We start from the raw sequence: 21,088 nt of genomic DNA, 5'->3' as shown, positions 1-21,088 counted from the left end.
AAATATGAGGCTAGGGACCTGGCCATCTTAAAATAAAATATTGGGCCCTCCTGGACAATTGATTGAAGATCTGTATCTAATTGCAATGTGTCCCAATGTTTGTGAACAATGGTATGGATCTGGTTTGCTTGTTTATTACACTGGCGACACACTTTATTCGAGCTTGGCTAGTCCCACGAATTCGGGTATACCCGGGTGTATTGAGGTTTGTGACTGTTTTCTGCCCGAGTGCATTGAGTTATTTTCCAAGCAGGGATTGAAGCATTTTATTCCCTCTGGCTGCAATACTGCACAGTATATATATATAAACTGCATTACAATTCATGAATTTATGCCATCTGGTAGACACGCGAAGCATTGCAGCCTATTAAATCCTAATCATTATCATTTAACAGATCAGCCGCCCATCAGCCAGGCATGAACCCAGGCTGGGAAGGCAAATGCAACGGGGCTTGTCAGAGGTCAGGAGTGGCGCATTCCAGGTATCTGCCAGGTACATACCGGGTATTTGCTCGAATAAAGTGTGTCGGTGCAGTATATTGAGTCACAAATGAAAGACTCTAAACTGTTCCTATGAGTATGTTTGTTGTGTCATGATTCTTTGTAGGACACCAACTATCTCCTGTTGATGTGTTTAGCATGTTCAAATGCTGCTTGTATATCATCTAGTATATACCCTCTGGCGACAAATCTTTGATTCAGATCTCTGGAATGTTCAAGAAATGAATGGTCATCAGAACAAAGTCCCCTATACAGGAGAAATTGTCCTTTCGGAGTACAGTACCTCTAAGGAGGGACTGCTCGCGGCACTGAGGAAAGAATTCCTGGAATGTGGTTTCCTATAGATATAAGTCTGTATTAGACTATTCATGTCAATGTAGAATGTCACATCAAGAAAATGTATGTGGTGTGAATTAACCTCAAAATAAATGTTAAATTCACATCATTGTTATTGTGTTTGAATAAAAGTTTGTAACACAATAATATCCCCATACCAAATGAAAATAATATAATCTATAAAATGTTTATAGAATATGATATGTTTATGGAATGCATTAGTATCGCTGAAAATATTAGTGTGTTCCCATAGGCCCATAAATGGTTCGCATATGAAGGGGCAATAATGTAACCATAACCGTACTGTACCTTTCTTTTGAAGATAATACTGTGAGTCAAAAAGGAAATAATTGTGAGTAAAAAAGTGATGGATTCTACGTATAAACGGGCACTGTGAAGTAGATAATTGTGATAACTGTAAATAATGTTGTATAGCTGTGAGGCCATGATGGTGATCAATGATGGTGTATAGTGATGTGATATCCATAGTCACCCATTTCAAATTCTTATCCCAGACAACATTCTCTATAGAAATCAAAAGATCTGTTGTGTCATGCATATATGAAGGCAGACTGGTCACTAATGGATGAAGAAAAACAGCGGCATACCGTGACAGATCATCTCCCAAAGATCCAATGCTCAACACAATGGGCCGGCCAGGAGGACTGGTGAGCGGTTTGTGGATCTTTAGGAGATGGTGAACCACGGGTGTGACAATAAAGAAATTGATATTCTTTAGGAGTAATTACTTATAAGAATGGTTCCAAGATCTAGAAGTTCTTTGAGTTCTAAGAGGAATACATTAGTAGGATCTTTCTGGAGATTAATGTATAAATGAGTATCCCCAAGTTGTCTCCAAGCTTCTTTTTGGTAGTTCTGTGCTGATTGGGCCACAATACCAACCGCAAGAGTTATTTATACATTGCCTCCCCCCATTTCCCAACTTACACTCCACCACAGATAGTCACTCTTTGATAAAGCACTTACACAGTGTGAAACATAACAGAGGACTCATCTGAACCCAATATTTGTTTATTTAGCTTTAAAAAAAAAAAAACACTTTTTTTCGGAGTTCACGCCAGCCTTTGCATTTTTTGACTCTGCTTTTCCGGCTTCATCCCCATTGGATTTTCTTCTGATCATCATCCATTGCCAGGGAGCATGCCACTCAGGAATCATTCTAAAGACGGTGTATTGTGAGTTCAACTAACGTTTATTTCAAACATTGTTGTGGCTCATTTTGAATTCCAGTGGGATTCTATATGTTTAATGGGACCCATAGGGTTGATGTTGTGAAGGCAGGACTGATTGATCTGGTCACACGGGTCCTTTGTGTTTTCCCTCCATCCTCCCATTAACCGTGATTCATTAACATTACATATTTCCACAGTTATGTGCATTATTATTTGCCCGTACGGACTTCATACGGATTCCTGTTTAAACATCAGTTCCACATACAGTCACTGTTGCTTATACCATTGCTCATTGCCATATGTTTTTTCGATGCACCGTAGACAGGACTGGCTTCCCGCCTACCAATTCAAATATGCATCTGAACATTTTCCCGGAGAAACCAGAGATGCCGGACCAGCATAGTCAGTTAAGGAATTTTACTTTTGTTCCCTGTGAGTTTCAGACTGGTAACTGTCCTAGCCAAACAGTCAGGTAGCTAGACTGTGGATGGTCTAGTAAGTCTCCCAAGGTTTTGTTTTTATGATTTATGTTTGGTTTAAAAGGGACGGTGTACCCAATGTTATGTTGACTTGTGTTTAAGCAGTCCCTCAGGTGTTTATTCAGAAGTGCTGCATGTGTATGTTCTCTGACCTGACCTACAGGCCAGTCCATCACAATACCCAATATATTTAAAAGTTTAACTGTGATGAATATTTTTCTCTGTATTGCATGTATGCATTTCTCCGTGTACTTTTATTAAACATTCAAAGCAAACGATGCACTTTGCCCATTAAACAGTAACAATATTGTTTGAATGAATACATTTACTGTAGTTTCAGCATTTGGGTACTAATCATTTTGAAAGTTATATTGCAGTTAAATATTGAACCATGTATTCTTTCCTGAACAAATGACAAAACACTGAATTGATATATGAATTTTGCTACAAGTTACACATTGTTGTTATAAAGCTGTTGCAACAGAGAAAGTTTCTACCCCTTACCATTCTCAGAGGTGTCACATATTTTGTGTAACCCAAAATGCATAATCGTAATATAATATTTCTCAATTTTATAAAATGCCATTTTCTCTCTATCAAATATATTATATTGCCCCATCTCCTAGGATTTAAGCTCACCCCTCCCCACTTTTTCAAGTAGGGTAGGTTTTTTCATTTTGCTGTATGAACTGACCTACTGCAGTCATTCTCCCTCCAACAGAGGTAAAAGAGAAGTTTCACAGTTTAGTGTTATGACCTGCAAATTTGGTTATGCCTTGACGCGCCTTGCAGGCTTATAACACTTTGGCCAAAGGGTTTAACTAAATGACCTTTTTTCAAGAGATATACTCTATAGGTATTTCACGCTGTATTTTTGTCATATTGGATGTAACTTTGGGCTTCTTTGTTTTTTGTTGTATACATTTAGCCACGCCCACTAGCACTCCAATTGACATATACATATATTATGTGGTAATTTTGAGGGTTCCTTAGAGCTTATGCTTTAGCCCTGATAGCACCTCTTTAGAAAGTATTATTGTATCACTCATTATTGGTTGAGCAGAGACACTCCATTATTTGTCTTACAAGTCTTTATAGGTTACCATTACTTGTTAGTCTAGTGGATGTGGTTTCTACTTTCTCATTTTACATACACACACACACACACACACACACACACACACACACACACACACACACACACACACACACACACACACACACACACACACTTTATTTAACACCTTCAGGGCTTTGCCACATTTTATCACTAGTCCATGGGACAATTATTACATATATTCAGTGTAGGTACCTGCATTCGGGTATGCCTTGACGTGGCATGAAGGCTTATAAATGTGTTGGCAAAAATGTTTAACTAAGTTACCCTTTTTCATGAGATCATTATTTTATTTTAGCCTAATTGCTAGGAGCGCAGGAATCGTTATATATATTTTGTTAGCCAAGCTTAATAATCAAAAACGAATAGACGATACCGTTCTCTGGCTAACACACCAATAGTAATGCAACACCCTCTTACATTTCTACATCTATCCACACGATTGGTATACACTCCCACTCAACACACACACACTTTTGTAAAGCACTGTATACACTGTGGGCGCTCTATATATTTATATTTACACACACATACACACACATCACTAACATTCAGGGACCATTTAACACCTTAAGTCATAAATCGCATACTGCACAGGGGGGGGGGGGATAGGCTTCAGTCACAGATACATTCCAAGATGCACTGTTTTTATGTAAAAAACTCTTTTGCTTTATCCATTGTAACACCGCCGGTGATTCGTTAGCCACAGAACATTTTTTATTATTACGCTCGGCTAACACAGTACAGATACCTCCACACCCACATTCTGGGGTTAGAGCTTGCTGGGATTGTTTGTTTATCAAATATATTATAAATATTAGGAATACTAGCGGAAACTAGTGTAATAGACATTTTTTATTTAATGGTGCATTTGACATGCTTGTGGTCTATGCATCTGCATTTATTTTTCATTTTTCAGGTGCTCTCACCTGACCCGCAAATAGGTCACGGCTGGGCAAAAATGCGTTTTAGCGTTGGTTGCAATAATCCGCAGAAATTATAGTAGGCACTAGTGTGTCTTCATAATCTAAATGCAAAGTAACCCGTCCTTATTCCCGTTCATTTCATATGATATATGTAATGATAGTTGTATTCTAAATGAAAATATAATCAAAAGATCATGTGACTAGTACATTTGCTCTTTTTCCCTACACAAATCTACATTCATCAGAACCTACAATAACCAAAGGCCTCCAAGTTGGAATCGCTTTTACGAAATACAGATCTGTATTCATGTGAAGGAAATCATTTCCAAGCTTGTTGAGATTCTCTGTTATCCTCTCCACATCTGTATGCATGTGAATTGAATTATACAGCATACCAGCTACTCTGGAAGGTCCTTTACTTAATGCATATCTGTGTTGATGTGAAATAAATAATGTGACAATATGTTATGGATGTTCTAAACAATGTAAATAATGCATAAACCAGACTTCTGCTGTTGATGCTTAGAGATTCAAATCAACGTGTCAATAAATGTTCAATTCTTTCAAGGAAATGCACCTAAGAGGACACATAAAGAAATTGTACAGACCAAACTAGGTCAAAAACCGTAACCACCTGTCAATAAAGAAGTTTCTTCATGAAAGGAGGCCGAGATAGTCATATTGTAATATAATTAAACAGTTTATATACTGTACATACTGTTGGATTTATTGAAGATATATTATATATATAAATATACACACACACATGTACAGAACATGCCTGGTTTCTGGCTACCATTCTGCCCTTATTGGCATGGAAGTACTGATAAGAACAGGCAGTGCCAGTACAAATCATGGGGTTTCACCACACTGGCAGTTCCTTGAGTGACAGGAGAGGAGGTGTGACTACAGGTCTGGGTTCTGCCCAATCCTGGGTTCAGATCTAGTACCTTCACCCTACTGTACTTAAGGAACGTGCAACCCCAAATTCAGTAGTGTCTATACTGTTGAGAGAGACAAAATATCATGCAGGACTGATGTGCACTGGCAGGCCCTGATACTCTTCCCTAAGGGGGAGACTGAGTGATCACCTTTTCCACTGGTCCTGCTAGAGGGCTGGGGAAGAGCAAGGACTGCTGCTGGGGCCCTTGAACCATAGTGAAGGTCCAGGGACAATCCCAAGTTTGGAGGCCAGAACAGAGACTGTATTGGGCAGAGGACTGCCATGTGCTGTGAGTGTACAGGAATAAATCCGTTCCAGTTGAATATACCTCCAGCCTGGTGTGTGATCTTACTGGGGGGAGAGGTAACCATTTCTACCGTAGGAGATCGGCTGCATACATCTGGAGCTTACGGCATATGGAGGCGCTGTGTACCATGGAGTATATACCCCAGAAGCCTGTCCTGCAGTCCACACAACCATCAGCGGACAACTCAGCATTCTGTGAGCCAACAGGTAGCATGCACCATACACCTGGTAAAAGGGGGATCTCCCACAGGGTGGGGGAAACACTGTTACATACATGCATACATACATACATCTACACACACACACCAGTGGATGTGGGTTTTAGTCCTCATGGGTCATATACCATTCCAGTCATTAGATTGGTGCCTTATCCTTATCAATTCTATATAGCTGATATGGAAATCCTTTTAGAAAGGAACTCCTTTAAAAATACTTTGCAGACCCATTAGCATATCTTCAGCCATGTACCTCACGTGATCCTTTTCATCACAGACATATCTCCGTAAAACGCTCGTCTTTTTTAGTATCAAATCCGCAAACTGATTTTGGAGGGGAGGATGAATGTGGTCTAAGATACTGTGGATTTCTGGGAAACAGATTTAGACTGGTTTCCCCATCTCTACTCCTATCCATGCTAGCATTTAAAATTGTACAGTTTTCATTCAATTATATCAGAAATACTGTTCTGAGCCTACTGTATGATACAGAATAACTGCAGTTTTAGGAAATGTGATCTTATTACATTTATGAGTTATTTGAATTCCTGAAAGTTTACCAATTTCATGTTTTGATGGTTAAAATGGCATTATTATGAGTTTTAAAACCGCCCAGTCCCTAAAAAAAAAAAAAAAAAAACTCTTCCATGTAGTTATAAATAGGGTAATGCACAGTTAATAATGCCTTCATTTCCGATGTACTTGAATGGGGACCAAAAAACAGAGGCCTTTATTCAATATGTTGTGAAGCTGCTTCCTCGTGTTGGAATTTTTTTTTTAGTCCGATTCATTTGAATAGAGTTAGAGCTAATCTCTTCTCCAGAATAGTGAAGTGGTTTAAGAGCATATTGAATAGTGCCAGCAAGGTTTGCAGTTAGTCATAGTTAGATAAGTTATGACATGATGTGCATTTTGTTATATTTAATATGTTTGGCATATTTTTCTTTTACAGATTGGTACTATAAACAAGCTACAGTATTTCTTCTATGTTGCCAGCAGTACATGGCATAACACATGCGAATGATTTAAACTCTAATACAGTCTACAAGGTGAATATGTACTATAGCCTTAATTTGCAATTATGTTCGATTGTTTAAAGATCAAGCTGTGTTTTATTACTTCTGAAAATGTATCAAAAGATGGTATAATAATAATAAGTGGGGCATTATCAAATTCTCTGTAAGATTACAGCTGGCACAGAACTATAACGAACAGCCAAAAGATCTCAGGAATACAATTTCCAGCAATCATTTCTCTTTTCTAACACTCCATTAGACATTAACCCTTACTCTATTGTCTTTTGGTCTGTTTTTATGGGTAGAGATCCAGCACACTAGGACTTTCTCAATAAGTGGAAATTATTTAGACGGTGATTGACATTTCAGTCCCCATTGTGGCCTTTGCTCATATGTTATACATAGAAAAAAAAGTGAAAAAGAGAAACAGCAGCGCACTGCCAGGGAGCCAGGTGGTTAAAAAATAGAATTTATAAATCAAAATAACCTCACCCACAGGGGTAGTGCCGCCCTCCTATGCATTTCGGACCATGCGGTCCTTTAACAAGTAGTATAATGCAGTAATGCTCTAGACCCTCCTTATATACCCAGTGTAAAACATGAAAACAATCAAAATTCGCACCAAAACCGGCCCCTCGTATGACACGACTGTGAGTGCACTCGCGTCCGCACCAAAAACGCGCACGCGCACGCCCACATGCACTCCCCACCGCGCTAGAGTATGCCCATTCATATTGCCATTGGCTGTCAAGTGCCGAGTTCCTCCCGCCAGCCCGCGGCTCCCCAAGTGGAAGAGAGGAGACTCGCACCAGAGTGGAACCTTTACTCACCTCCCGATTCTCCCTGGTTGTCTGTCCCCCCTCCTCCTATCCTAGGTGCCACCGATCGGTAGGTGTAGAGCCTGACACTTCCAAATGGGGTCAGAGTGTATGACGACAGGTCTCCATGGGAACCAAAAAATATATAAATAACAACAACAATCCCCGAATAGGGGGAAAGAAAAATTGTGAATGAAGGTTTTGCTCAGAATTGGAGGCCTGTCGTCTGAATGGCACGAACAAACAATGATACAAAGAAATATATATCAAGACTAATCAATATATATAATGTAAATTAAACAAACAAGTAATAATCCACAATATACATTAGATCCAGAATAAAAACTGTAACCAAATATAATCTACCCAAAGAGCCTCCTAACAGTGACCTACTAAATATTTATAAGAAACAAATCTATTGATTAATAAAACGTATATAATTATTTAAGAATATATAATCAAGGCTAACCCAAATTAAACATTATCAATATAATATATATTAGCAATAATGAATTTAATAATAATTTTTTAATTTGTAAGGAATGAAAATATCTGGTTAAAAAATGAACACATTTCCCTGGGGTGTAAGTTGGAGTTAGATACAGGACAATTGAAAATTATTGTCGATATAGTGGATTCAATCTTAATCAGAATTCTTAAAAATAGTTATAAATAATATAGAGAGGAGAAATGAAAAAAGGGGGGAAGGGGAGGGGGAGGGGGAAGAGGGGAAGGGAAAGGGAGGGGGAGTTGGGGGGTTGGAAGGGGGTAAGGGCGAGGAAAGGGCGTGGGAGGAGAAGATGGGGAAAGGAAAGGAGGGAAGGGAAGAGATACAATCTCATGACTCCTCAAGATTCCAAAAGGACTAGAAAGAAAAAACAAAAGGAAAAACAATAGACAGGTTAAGTAAGGGAAAAAAAACCATAACAACAAGGAATAAGGAATATTGCATCAAGCAAAGGTGGGTTCAACGTAAAAAATTGGATAAATTCCACTCAACATTCAGACCGCAGGAGGCCCTTGTCCTCAACATGAAGATGCAATAGGCCTCCCTGCCGTCCAAAATATTGAGTTCATCGCCCCCTCGCTCACCCAAAGAAACCTTTTCAATTCCCTTCACTATTAAATTCCTAACACTCCCTAATGTACACTTTTTGAGCACCCACATCTATATATCTACATATGTTATACATACCCGTCTGAGACACTGTATTATACTGTAGAAGAGATAGATAGATAGATAGATAGATAGATAGATAGATAGATAGATAGATAGATAGATAGATAGATAGATAGATAGATAGATAGACCTAATGGGAAAATATATATATATATATATATATATATATATACTGTATATCAACTACTTTATTACGGTCTTGTGTCAGGTGAACTATTTATTATACATTCTATAGTTGCAACACAGAGATGTAATTTTTTTTAAAAAAAAAATAATTTTTGAGTGTAAAAAATTATATTACCATGCATGCATTAAACAAACAATAATTGCCATCGCTGTGAAAATATAGTTATAAAAAAAAGTGTTTCAGGGATTGCTACTTTAATAACAGTAGCATGTTGCAATACTGTACATAATTCTATTGGAATTTGTAAACTCCACACATTACCTTTTGCAACTGGGGTTTCAAGTAATGTTATTGATGAAAGCCGTTACATGATTATGTACATTTAACTGGAGTTGGAATTGAAAAGTCACTTCTCAGTTTCCACAACAGACACCTCATTTAACAGGCTTGCATTAAACGTGCTTTGGAGATGCCTTCCCTTTGCTCAGGAAGATTTCAACACCACTCATTTTAATGGAGTTCAGGATATTCCCAAGCAAGATGTACCGTTTCACACCTTAATACTGAAATTAATGAGTAAGTGGTTTCCACTGTTTAATATTTACAACCTAGTTTTTCCATTGATGGCCCTTAATGTGTAGTAATTTGGAAAGAATATGGGCAATAAACATGCACATGAACTATCATCAGCCAGAAAGTAGGGAGCTCATAGAAATATATATATCTATCCGGTAAAGAAAGACTGCGCATCTGAATAGAAAAGATAAATCACCCAATCCGACATTTCGGTCCTGGAATAGGACCTTTCTCAAGGGGATGCCATATATATATATATATAAACTGGATCCATACTAACAGTAATAAAGGACTTATGTTTTGCTTTTGGTCTCCAAGTTTCTTCTTTAATGTATCAAAAAAGCAGCAATACAGAAAAAAAGGAGTAAACAGGGAGAGGAAATGTTAGCAGACCCACTGTTTTATGTGCGCAATACAGCAACATTTCAAGGTACCCTGGCCCCTTCGTCAGGCCAAGTGGCCTTGAAGCAAAACGTAAGTCCTTCATTATTATTTATGTGGGCTGATCCAGTTTGGTTTTTGAATAGTTACATGCATCTTGTGGTATGAATGCAGGATCATAGCACATCTAGGTGAATTGTGTTAGAGTGAGTGCTGGTTTATTCTATTTTTTTTACTACGTTATATTAGGAAACAATGATTTTTATCATAATATAAGAACAGGATACCATAATTATCTTTGCAGTGATAGCGATACTCCACTATCACAGCAAACCTCTATAGCCTGACATTGTCTGAACATGGGAAATATGAGGTTTCATAGCCTTTTGTATAACAATGTCCACACACTGCAAAATAATTTAATTAAAAACGGGCAGGTAGATTGTAAGGAGTCTAGCTACACAAGTTTCATCAAAGAAAAAAAAGCCTACTGGTTAGTCCCTTTTTGCAGTTAATTTGCTCTAGAATTGCTCCCCTTTTCCCTCAATACAATGCCAGTAATGGCTATGATATCATACTGCTCCCTTGCAGCCATTAATTCAAGCTCCCCCATTTTATCTGTCAGGCTTCTTGCATTAGCAATCATACATTTAAGTTTTTTCAGCCTGTACTATTATCTTATCTGCTCCTTCCTTTCAATGCCAATTTAGTTTAGTCTTTAGAAGTTCTCTAGTGTTATCTGTATTTACTATGGGTGTGTCGCTGCTTGTCAAACTCATACTTGCCCCCATTCTATCTCCATAACCCCTTGCTATTTCCTCATCTATTCTATTTAGTTCATTATCCTTTTCATTCCCCTCACCTCTCCATCCTAGTTTAAAATCTCCTCCAACCTTTTTAACATTCTAACGCAGCACAGAAAATCCCTCTTAATTGATAGTTGGTATTTACTCTCTAGGAATCACAAGACATTTTGAAGTGAAACTTCTTTAGTGGCACTAGCATCCCCAAAAATGTAATAGCCAAGAATACTGAAAATTGTCATGAAAATAGTAACGGAAATGAGTGACCTCACATGTGCAGAATCGTATTCTGCAAATGCGCAGAAGTGTCCTCTGTACTCCATGCATGCGCAGAAGCATCCGTGGTACTCCACATATGCAGAAGCAGCTGCCGTACTCTGTGCATGCTCAGAAGTTCCCAACGTACTCCACGCATGTGCACAAGGCCCCGTTCAACTCCACCCGGTGCGTATGTGCAGTATCCATCGACGCATCTCCTATGCACTGCAGCCGTCGATGCGGTGCACATGCGCAGCAGCTGCCAGCATGGCATGCATGCGCACCAGTGCCACACATACCAGTGGCCGTCACCACGTATATGTGCAAGACTAGCAGCAACCCCCCTACACTTAGGAGACAGAGACACAACACACACACACAAGGAATACACAGTTATTATTAATATAGAAGTGCAAATAGTTAAAACAGGGGGTGTCTGCTGAGCCCGCGCGTTCGAAGTCAAACTTCTTTGCATTTTGTCATCACCATCACAAATACAGTTTGTGATAAAAAAGTGACAAACAAGTTACACTTAAAATGTGCGTGCTCGACACACACCATTTTTTTAAATAAATGTAAAGTGTTACAGCTACAGATGTAGCAGACATTAATGCAGAATAGGAAACGAAAAAAACATACAAAAACGCATGTGTTTTATAGAGGACACATGCATTACTTTTTTTAATGGTGCACATTCATTTGGCCTTAAATATTGCATTAGTGTTAACGCAATGCCATATGTTAAGAGATGTAATAACGTCTGCTGCAAATCTTCCAAGGTTTTTTTTCAGATCATTAACAAATACAAATTGATAAGTTGGCTTTGTAAATGTTTATGAGGGAGAGAGGCTGCACACATTAGGTAGCGTGCCTGTACATGCAGATGTAGTGCAATGTAGAGAGGGGGTAACTAAGTCAATAAGGTTCACATTAGTGATTCAAGATACCAGTACTGTATGGCACAGGAGTGGAAAAAATAGAGAATTGAATTAGTCCAACAAGCAAACACACAACTGTACATTTGAACCAAACAGGTGTCCAGTAGTGATTTGACAGCCATGGATGTCTTTGATTCCAGTCTACATAAAACCTCGTCAAACACCTGGAATATTTTCTCCACCAGTACTTTATTTTCCTCATTGGACAATTTCAAATTGCACATATGCTGCCTTTCTGCTGCATCACTTTAAATTTTAGCATCATCTCCAGTTGGGCTTGCTGCTGTCTCCTTTCAAACTCCTCGCACACCTCTCCTCCAGTCCTCCTAATTTGCCATAATCCTTGCCTGACCTTTTTTCCATCCCTTCTAATCTCCTCCCCATCACTCCTCTGTTCACAACTCCCTCCACCTCAAAGCAATCGCACACTCTCCCAATAATATCCACTCCGACAACTGACAAACAACTCCTGAACTACAGAATTACAGAAAACCAATCAATCACACAAGAACCCAGCAATAGACAAGAAGAAATAGCACAAACCAAGTCATGCAGGTACTGTATCCCACCCCCCAAAAAAAAAAAAAAAATCACACAAATTTTTTTTTAAAATAATTCACAAATGCTCCAACTCTTTATGGCCCAGTCTATCCTCACAACTGTATTGTGGTTTATAAATGTATAGTACATGCCAGCATATGGAAAAATAATTTATCTTTATTTTGCCAGTACAAGCTGCAATATTTAACAGCATTTTTAATTAAACATCTTTCTGAAGATGGAAATGTTGATGAAAATAATTTTTATTCTTGCCGCTGGCGATATGAACTCATTTTAAGGGATTTTGATTAATTTTGGCCCAACAGAGAAACCCCCTCCGGAGAGGGTGGGAACTATTCCGTTCTTTATTAATGTGAGGAAACTTAGCAGGAAAAACACCACTCACAATTGTTATAACAGTTCTTGTGCCATCATAGTAAAACAACCATGTAAACTTTTCTTTAAAGATCAAGTAGTTATAAGAGTTGGAAATGCAAGTATATTTCAACAGCATCAATTTGTAGAGCAGCATGTCAATTTATTGAATGCAGAAGGATGAAAACACACATTTTGAACCTGATGTTTTACTTAAATCCTGCAATATAAAAAGTACCCAGATATTGTTTGGCTGAAAGGGTTAAATCATTCAACTGGGTTGGAATGCCCTGAAAACTAAATACAATGTTGTGTTCCAACTTAAAAACGATTCAAGAATTTTGAATGTGATCACAAAAATATTTTTCATTGTGTTTATACAGTCTGATGCATCATTAATTATAATAAATGATAACAATGAACTTCCTAATGCTCTGAGTTGTCAAGAGGTCATGTCTTTCCTTACAGAATTGGATGTCTGATCCATAGCATGTAAGGATTTGATAGGTTGTAAAGAATGAAATGTGTACAATGCTTAAGTTTCGACTACTTAAAAATCAATTAGGCACTGCAGACAATGGGTAAGCATTTAGTAATGTTGCCATTTTGCCTTGTATGTTATCCTTATCAATCCATTAAAGTAACCTTTCTTCAAAGCACCACTTGAGTTTTGTCACTTCTTTCATGAATTAATCTACAAACGAGATCTGTCAAATTGTATTAAGGTGTAGTGTGTTCAGACTGCATATAATAAACCAATGTTTTGTGTGCAGGGAAAAGCACAATATTCTTTGCTATAGAGCATATGATGCAAATTTGATATTTCAAACAAGCCCACATTTCTATAGTCAATGAATATGAGATTAAGGGCCCTGAAGCCTGAGCTGCACTTCAGGTCAGTAGATAATTTACCTCTGGTTGCAACCTCCCCGCAGCTGAATTCAAACTTCTGCTCCCATCTGAATCCATCCATCCCCATGTGGCCGACAGGAAGACCATGAGCAGTAGCAGAAATAGCCAAAAGCTTCTTGATTTCATTACAGTCAGTCTGTGGAGGACAGGAACAGAGCCATCAGACCTAATCATTTTAAAATCATAGTTCATGTAACCTGACTGGAACTTTCTGCCCATAGATCATATAACCGAGCAAAAATCAAACAAACACTCTTTATGCCAATGGTGAAACAGTGAAATTTTGTGTAGATTGTTTCATAGTTTAAACTAGCATTCACATACACAAATACATACATTCCAAATAGGATCAGCACAAGCAAAGTATTGTTGGTGTACAAAATCATCCTTCTAACATTAGGATATCATTCTCTCTTGCACTTATGCACTTTTCATTGTATGATTTTGAGAAGATGTAATTTAGTGTGGAAAATTTCAGACTGTGTTCCCATGAATCAATTTGTTTTTTCAAGTGTAATACATTTAACTTATGATTATTATAAGAATATTTTCACTTTTCTACATTTTTAGAAGATGCAAAAATGTGAAAACACTAAGCCATGCATTCTCTGCCATTTTTAACCCTTGATTAATAATATAAAAATATATTTACTAGCTTTTCAGATTAAGGCCCAAATGTCTTAACAATATCAGAAACAAAGTAATATACAAGCTGCTTTCATTAGAGCCTGGGTTATGGATTCACATGTTACTATGAAGGACAATGCTATGAAGACTTACTGAAAAGACACTGTAAGAGCACTGCTCAGGGAAAAGAAGAAATCTACAAAGGCAAAGAATGCATGTACAGTAGGAAGTGGTTTTTCCCTCTCACCAAGAGAGGGATAATTTTCTGGAAGAGGTAATCTGTACATTTGGTTACTGGGAGCCTCCAAGTGGAATTGTGTATTTGCTGATGGTGAAATAGAGGTTTATGCATCTGTTAGTAGCAATGGGAGGCGTTTTTTTTTCTTTCCTTACAGTGGTGGAAGTGCATGTGATGAGAGGTACAGTACTGTAGGTATGTGCATGTGGTGGATGTAAGAGATGTAGATAAGCATTTGGTGATGGTGGGAGGTGAATTTCGGCACCTGATTTTGGTTGTTAAAAGAAAATGCATGTACAGTACTGTACTAGTTTGATCCTATTCTGCTGGAGAGGCTAGTATGGAAATGTCTTTAGAATACCGTTTGTGCATGTTGCAGGCAGCTCAAAACGCAGAGTTAAGTCATATCTATTTTATTAACATTAAATTTGTGTTGTCTGTATACAGTAAATTCCATAACATGATACAGTACACTATCTATACTCTATATGCTAATTACATGTCACTGATCAAATTCTGTTGTGAATGCATTTCAACCTGCATGTAGTTGGACATCATTACTTATGGTAGCTACAGTATTTCCCAGTGAAACCTAAAACGTTAAATGCACTTTTTAATTATATTTGATTACTAAACAGCCTGCAGTATTTTTCTCTTGTGCATGCTGATCTTTACATGTTTTTGTCTAATTAAGCATGTTAAATTCAAATGGCATCTTGTTTGCTATATCCTTGAACAAATAAACTTTAAATGCTACAAAAATAAGTAATTACGCTTAGCAGTTGGTGAGATTTGGGATATATTTAGACTAACATTAACAACATATACAGACCAGTGCATGCTCTTGAAGATGAGCATTATCAACTGTATTTGTCTGCAATCTTCTCTAACTGGTAAAATTGATTCTCCTGATATCTACTTATTAATCATCTTTTGCTTAACGTCTCAGTATTCAATTAAAAATAAATAGAAAGCATCAAATTCCTTTAAGTGCTTTTATTGTAAAATTTTGATTGACATAAAATGCTATTTGGCATTATAGTAAATTTCCAAACACAGAAATACCAACAAAAAGTATTGAAGATATTAAACAGCCGACAATTCAACATAAATGTTTGTATGTATCCATGCATAACGTGAATAGATTAAATAGTGGGAGCAACATTTTCAATAGAGTTTTTCCATTTTCCAGTAATGGCTTTTGAAAGTTACTGTATCAGTCTGTGTGTCATTCTCATTTTCTTCTGATATGCCATGTATGCCTGGAGTGTAAAGGGGGAGAATGTATCCATTAGATCTTATAGTTTTGGTCTATTCAGAACTCACAACAATAAATAAAGCTTGTTTATACAGTTTAGCTGAAATTAGTTTTGTGCCGAATTTGTCTCCATGCAGAATAATTCTGTACAGTCTTGTCATACACTCATACTATGTTGGTTATTTACTAAAGCCTTCTGGCCGTGAAACTGGGTCAAAATCAATGCAAAAGATATGCACCAGATGTATCAAAGGAGAAAATCCCATTGCTTTTAAAAATATGGCATGGGATTTATCACCGTTGTGCAGCCGGGAGGCACACAGATAGGCTCCTGTGACTTTAAATGCTACTTTAGGTCTTCACACCATAAAGTCATGAATCATCAATCTGTGTTGTGGTTAAGCATATGATATTAATGGTATACACAGCATGTATAAGCTATGGAAAATATTACATCTTACCCTGCTGTACAGTATGTGTTCCAAATGAAACTTTTTTTTTTAATCAGATACATAACACAGACACTACTTTCTATCAAAAGTGTAATAAAAACTCTTGAATCATCAGATGTTGACAATATAAAATAAAGCACTGAACATAAAACAGAACATGACATTATATATTTTAAAAGGATTATATAATCTTTTCAATTGGTGTATTGTACAATAAATACAATATAAACCACTTCCTGGCAGCACTAACCCATTGAATGTACCATCTATATGTGACTCGCATGGTGCTGGTTGGGAAGTGTGACTAGAAATCCACAGTACTAGCATGTACTGTCGCGGCCCCTTTTATTCTCCAACATCTCCGAATTTTTTCGGGGATATTTTCCGAATGCCACGCACTTTACCACACTTCACCGCGTTCATGCCGCATTCATACCGCATTCACGTTCATGCATTCAATATTACGATCGCGTCACAATACTGGAGCATAAAAAAACTGGATCTGCCCGCGGTAATCAGAGTTGCGCCAATACGGCCGCATTAGGCTAAAGGCGGTCGCCACTGTAATAGCATAAATCAAGATACAGTTCAACTTCATAAAGATGAAGAAATTCTCATTTGTGTCTTAAACATTTTTTTTTATTTGCATTAACCCATCATCACATACTGTAACATTTCGGAGACATGGCCCCTTCATAAAGGTGCCTGGTGAAGGGGATGATCCCCAAAACATTGTGCGATGTGTCACTGCAAATAAAAAATAAAAAAATACATGTTTAAGACACAGAAAAGTTTATTCTTCTTTATTAAGTTGAGTGTGGTGGTGAGATTTACCTTGCGTGACACTATTGAAATAAATAAATAAATAAATACATAAATACATGCATTTCGTTAGCCACACGCACAAATAAAAGCATTTCGTTAGCCACCTCAAGTCATAAATCGCATACTACACAGGGGGGTGGATAGGTTTCAGTCACAGATAACATTCCAAGATGCACTGTTTCAGTAAAACCCTCGCTTACATACTCAATGTAACATCGCCGGAAGAAGAGATCAGTTTATCTCGAAAGCTCACACAAATAAAAGCATTTCGTTAGCCACAGAACGGTATCGTCTATTAATTTTTGATTATTAAAGCTCGGCTAACACGGTACAGATACCTCTACACATATACATACTATATTTTATTATCATCTTATACAAATACACACACACACACTATGAATAAGATAAATGTTTGGTCCAGTCATTATATTGTCGACTGTGCTCCTTATCCAGTTTGGCAAATCGAAAGGTTTTAAGCTGCTGGTTTCCCAATGTATATTTGTAAAATGGATATCTATTTAACAGTACAGGGCACTAATCTATTGAAGTGTGACAGGAAAAGAAAAGTTAAAACGATTTTAGTCCTTTATCTGCCTTTGATGAACTTTGTAAAGTTTCACATTTTGTCATTACAAGAAACATCAGAATAACTGCCAGAATCACACTTAAGGCGACACCTAGAGGTTATTTTGTATACGCAGTCAGTTAAGTGAAGCTTTTCAGCACCACAATAAAGTGGAAAGCTCAAACCACTTTAGTCTGCTGATACAGCAGGAGGAATTATTTCAATTGATTTGAACCAATTACAGACTCTGCCTTCTTGCAAATAGAGTGAGGACATTTGATCTGATGTCATGTAGAAATATTAGTAATTATAACATTTGTTTTTTATTTTTCATAATAAGACCAATAGAAATATTCAAACATGTTATCTATTAAAAGGCAATACACGTGTTTGAAAATAATTGATAAACTACTTTATTTAATATAACAAGTATGTACTTTGAACAAATGTTTGTATTTTTAAGTTCTCACTATTCAAAAGAACTATTCATTGCTTGGGATTCTAATACTGTAGTTAACTAAATATTGTTCTTTAGTTTTCTTCACTTGTCTTGGAATCAAATTTGACTAGTCTGAATGAAAGAAAAAAATCAAACTATCCATTAAGTGAGCCACCATTAAATGATTTACAGTACTCTCCAGTATCGCCATCTCCAAAAATGTTGATGCTTAAATCAATTATTACTCTACCCAAGGAACAGGATTGCCAAGAGATGTCAAACAAACAATATAATACTTAAATCAGATCGCCTCGCATGGGTGGTCACAGATCTGAATCTTTTCTGCTGAAGAGTTGAGGGACAGTGATTGATCCTTCAGGGACAACATTTAAATATGAAAAATCACAACAGAGTGCTTAATACATACAGTAGCTGAACCTATTACTTAAACTCAACTGGGCTATTTAACGTTATATATTCATTATCATTCACACCATATACCCATCATGTGCTTAAAAGAAACTCTAAACAATGAAACTGAACATACCTCAATCCTATTTTACGGTGAATATTTTTGTAATACAAATAAATATCATCATCAGAAAAGATCTAGGTGTGAAGGAAAACTTTGCAAAGACCATTGGTCAAATTGCTTATGCACCTTACATACTCATGTGACAAAGATCATGCTGTAATATACTTTATTATGATATTATGTGCTAGTATTACAATGTAATTTTATATAACAGTGAGGTGTGTATATATATATATATATATATATATATATATATATATATATGATATTGCAATATATTGCATAGCATTATGATCAATGATGTATGCACAAGTACTTTTTCATGCACATGTAGTTTTTGCATATAACGCGTGAGTAATATGAAATAATTTTTTAAGGCAAGCAAAAATAAAACCTTAGAGAACATGAAGTATTAGATGAAGTAAATGGACTTTTAAGCACACTCTTTTCTAATAATGTGATTTCCAAGCTTCCTTTATTACACAAACTACAAATATCAAGAACATACATAACATTCAATATGAGTGATGAATTGGGATGGAAAACCTACTGGCCACTAAATCACCGTATTCTTTGTAGTGGCTGCCCAATGTCAGTATTCTACCTGATATTCAAGCTCGTCTATGTAGGGGACATGCTATGTTGACTTAAGCACTGGATGAATAAGTGCTAAAAGGAAAATTAATTTCAAGATTTTAAGATTGTACATGGATCCCCGGTATTTTGCCCTAGCAAACACAATGCATGCGACTTACTATCTGTTTTTCTTTTCATCTCCCTTGGGTTCTGTCAGAAGGTTGTGCTGCTAAACTGAGGTTTTCATCAAGGTAATGTGAGAAGATGAATAGTTATGCCCTCCAGTCATCCAGTTTTTAATAAAGGCTGTATTTGCATTCAAAGGGAGCTAATCTGAAATGTGCTAATGTACAGTAAAGCTCCACACCAAGCACCACAACCCGTTTCTATTTATCTGTACTATGTATTTAACATTTGATTTAATTCTTAGATTGAATTAAGAGATGATTAGCTCCATTGATTTTCTACTTGGTGTTAGCAACATTATAAACTTGGAAGTAGAACAGGTGCAAATATACCCTGTTGGAAATATTAATCGAAATAAGTAGCATTTGCAAAATTAAACGTGTCAGGATCTATAGCTGCACCTCCACAACACACATACTGTACACTGTTTGCACGTTGAAATGCACAGCAATCCAAGGCAAGAACAAACTACAGACTGGATGCAATCAGTGCATCCACTGTACATAAAGCAGTCACACAAGGCATTAAGCTGGACGCTGCAGATCCTTTCATTTTCAGTCCAGTGAGAAACAGCTGGAGATCTCATTCATTTAATCTCAGTGTGCTAATGAAGAACCAAAGCAGCATTGCCAAGGAGCCCTGTAAGCATACATTTCCCATCATATCCCTTACCCTGCATTTTTCACGACAGCAGCACGGTCAGCCGGTGAATAGCATCTGCTGACTTAATACATTTCAAGTGTTCTATACATTATTTGCTCTCCGGGCTAATGTTATCATTTTAAATTCACTGCGTAATTATTCCATATTATGTTACTCCCATCACCTGGAGGAACACACTAAGCGCGCTGGTCCTCAAATGTTAATTTAATAATGTAGCTGTAAAAAGACTCCCTCAGCGCATTATAGGGCACACATAATGCACTTACCTGTGTTGCACCAGTGCCAAGGATAATCAAGATAAAAGATTCAAGAAAGCAACAACACCAAAGCCACTGCAGGGATAAGTGCTCTTCAAATAATTGCAATCTCCCACAAACAAAAAATAAAGCAGGGATTGGGGAAAGAGGGGATTTTTTTTTTAGGAAGGCAAAAAAAATGAGTGTGAATAGAAATCTATGTTGAGGTTTCAGTCACAATCCAGAGCCTAAGAGCTATAACTGCTGCTTGCTGTTGCCTGCCCTATTTCTGCTGTCAGGATCATAGCTTTGCCACGTCACTGTACGATTTGCATATTCCACCCAATAGCTGACACCTGTGTGTTCATGCAGCCACAGGATGAGTAAAAGGAGGCGAATTGTAAGCAAGTCACTGGAAGAATACATTCATTGTAGAGTACTTTGCGATCCCAGGATTGCTTTTAGATTTAAGAGGCTGTTTAATTGGATGTGTATCTGGAATCTACAATGTATCCATCTTTTTTACACAGTCAGTGTTTATAAAG

At 37.2% G+C, this 21,088-nt stretch overlaps 1 protein-coding gene across 1 annotated transcript in view; it reads right to left on the bottom strand.

The window, feature by feature from the left end:
- The window catches only part of FSTL4 (follistatin like 4), a 1,082,354-nt gene extending 1,061,528 nt beyond the window's left edge, over nt 1-20,826 (bottom strand). The window contains exons 1-2 of the mRNA XM_075601182.1: nt 20,574-20,826; nt 13,941-14,076 (exon numbers count right to left, since the gene is read on the bottom strand). Coding sequence (XP_075457297.1) covers nt 13,941-14,066 — 126 coding nt within the window. The 5' untranslated portion in view covers nt 14,067-14,076; nt 20,574-20,826. The remainder of the gene's footprint in view (nt 1-13,940; nt 14,077-20,573) is intronic.
- Nucleotides 20,827-21,088: the final 262 nt, after the last annotated feature.

The sequence above is a fragment of the Ascaphus truei genome, chromosome 5 (genome assembly GCF_040206685.1).
Source record: "Ascaphus truei isolate aAscTru1 chromosome 5, aAscTru1.hap1, whole genome shotgun sequence".
Classification (NCBI taxonomy): Eukaryota; Metazoa; Chordata; class Amphibia; order Anura; family Ascaphidae; genus Ascaphus; species Ascaphus truei.
Note: the sequence above shows the minus strand (reverse complement) of the source record. Positions and strands in the feature narration are given on the sequence as shown.